This window comes from Penaeus vannamei, chromosome 24 (genome assembly GCF_042767895.1).
Source record: "Penaeus vannamei isolate JL-2024 chromosome 24, ASM4276789v1, whole genome shotgun sequence".
Classification (NCBI taxonomy): domain Eukaryota; kingdom Metazoa; phylum Arthropoda; class Malacostraca; order Decapoda; family Penaeidae; genus Penaeus; species Penaeus vannamei.
In genome coordinates this window covers 4,523,699-4,525,145 of record NC_091572.1, presented here as the reverse complement: position 1 = coordinate 4,525,145, position 1,447 = coordinate 4,523,699, and the positions used below count along the sequence as shown (strand labels likewise).

At 44.4% G+C, this 1,447-nt stretch overlaps 1 protein-coding gene across 1 annotated transcript in view; it reads left to right on the top strand.

Moving 5' to 3' along the window:
- Positions 1 to 1,088, top strand: part of LOC138866208 (uncharacterized) — a 1,187-nt gene extending 99 nt beyond the window's left edge. Inside the window, exon 2 of the mRNA XM_070138250.1 lies at positions 145 to 1,088. Within this exon, the coding sequence (XP_069994351.1) occupies positions 145 to 434 (290 nt within the window). The 3' untranslated portion in view covers positions 435 to 1,088. The remainder of the gene's footprint in view (positions 1 to 144) is intronic.
- The last annotated feature ends 359 nt before the right edge of the window (positions 1,089 to 1,447 follow it).

The following is a 1,447-nucleotide window of genomic DNA, read 5'->3' as shown; positions in this document are numbered from 1 at the left end:
AACCTTTGGAATATTCGAAGTTGCCTGTTTATACTTTTGTTCGGTACTTTTAGAGTCCAAGAAGGTTAGGTATCAAGTGTCTTTGATCTCGCTAGAAGCTTTTTATTTGATCTGTTTATTAATGATTTAATGTTTGCTTTTCAGAAATCGAATCCGAGAAAATGGCAAGTGTTCGCTCCATTGCTGTGCTTGTGCTGGTGGCGCTGTCCCTGGCTGCGGTGTGCGAGTCCCTGGTGCTGTGTAAGCAGTTCCCTAACTGCTGCGCCACCAACTCGTGCCACGCGCTGTGCCCCTCGTGTCGGGAAGCCAAGTTCTTCACCAACGGCGTGAGGAACAGGCCCAGCGGACGTGTTCCCAAAATCAGCTTCATCAACGGAGATCCCTTTGCCAACCCAAGTGGCGGCGTGTTCCCCGACCCTCTCATCTTCGTCTAATGGTCCAGCTGTCCTTTAGCCTTGCCTGCGCACAGCCAGTTGAGGCCGAGCTTCATTTCGCTGAGTGCATCGTCAGCCAGTTGAAGCCGGCTTTCTTTTCGCTGTGGCAGCTCTTGCCTCAGCCAGTTGAACTGCATGTTCATTTCGCTGATGCAAATAAAGGTGTAGCATTTAGTCAGTTCACGAGATTCCCTGCAGGAGTCTCATCTAGTCCCCGGGGACTCCCTCTCGGAGGGGGTCCTCAAGCCAAACACGTCGTGGGTCTCAATGTGGGAGGAGAGATAGGAACATGAGAGAAGAGTCTTTGTCAGATTGTCTCTCTCGGCTGGATGTCATGCACATCCATCCATGCAGGTGAAGTGGCGACGCGTGGAGTCGAGAACGCCAACAGAAGAGTCTGTTGAGACTGTCTGTTGGCGCGACGATGGCCAGGTGTGTGGCCTTGTGTCCCGTGGTGTTCCAAGCCAGAAGAAGAATCCCCGGATTGGCTTCTGGTCTGATTGTTCCCGTACATGGTGTCTCTGACGGTGGATTTAGCCAAAGAGAAGTGTTTTGTGTGGTGTGTGGAGTGTGAATGTATTTATATTAAATATGGTTCATATTTCTTATGTACTCTGCTTTTGTATTTTCCATAAATAAATTTGAGAATTTCTATTTACGAAACGTTTATACTAACCTGATTATGTTTTGTCGATCAACATTTACTTTGTCTTTGTAAGGCAAATTGTACATAACATGAAATCCTTTTTGGGTAAATGGCAATAGACTAAGCCTTTGTTCCTCCATGGCTATATTATCTATATGCAAATTAAATGTATTGCAAACTTCACAAAATGAATGTCATTGTTATTGCATTGGCATTAGTAGTGGTCGTTTGTTTTATAAATATTATGGTATTTTAGTCACAAACATAACTCTAATCGCAAAAATATGTTATAGCTATGAAACTATGAAGTTATAGTAACTAAAAAAAAAAGTAAGTATGATTGGCCAAACGTTTTTGTTATTTGAAC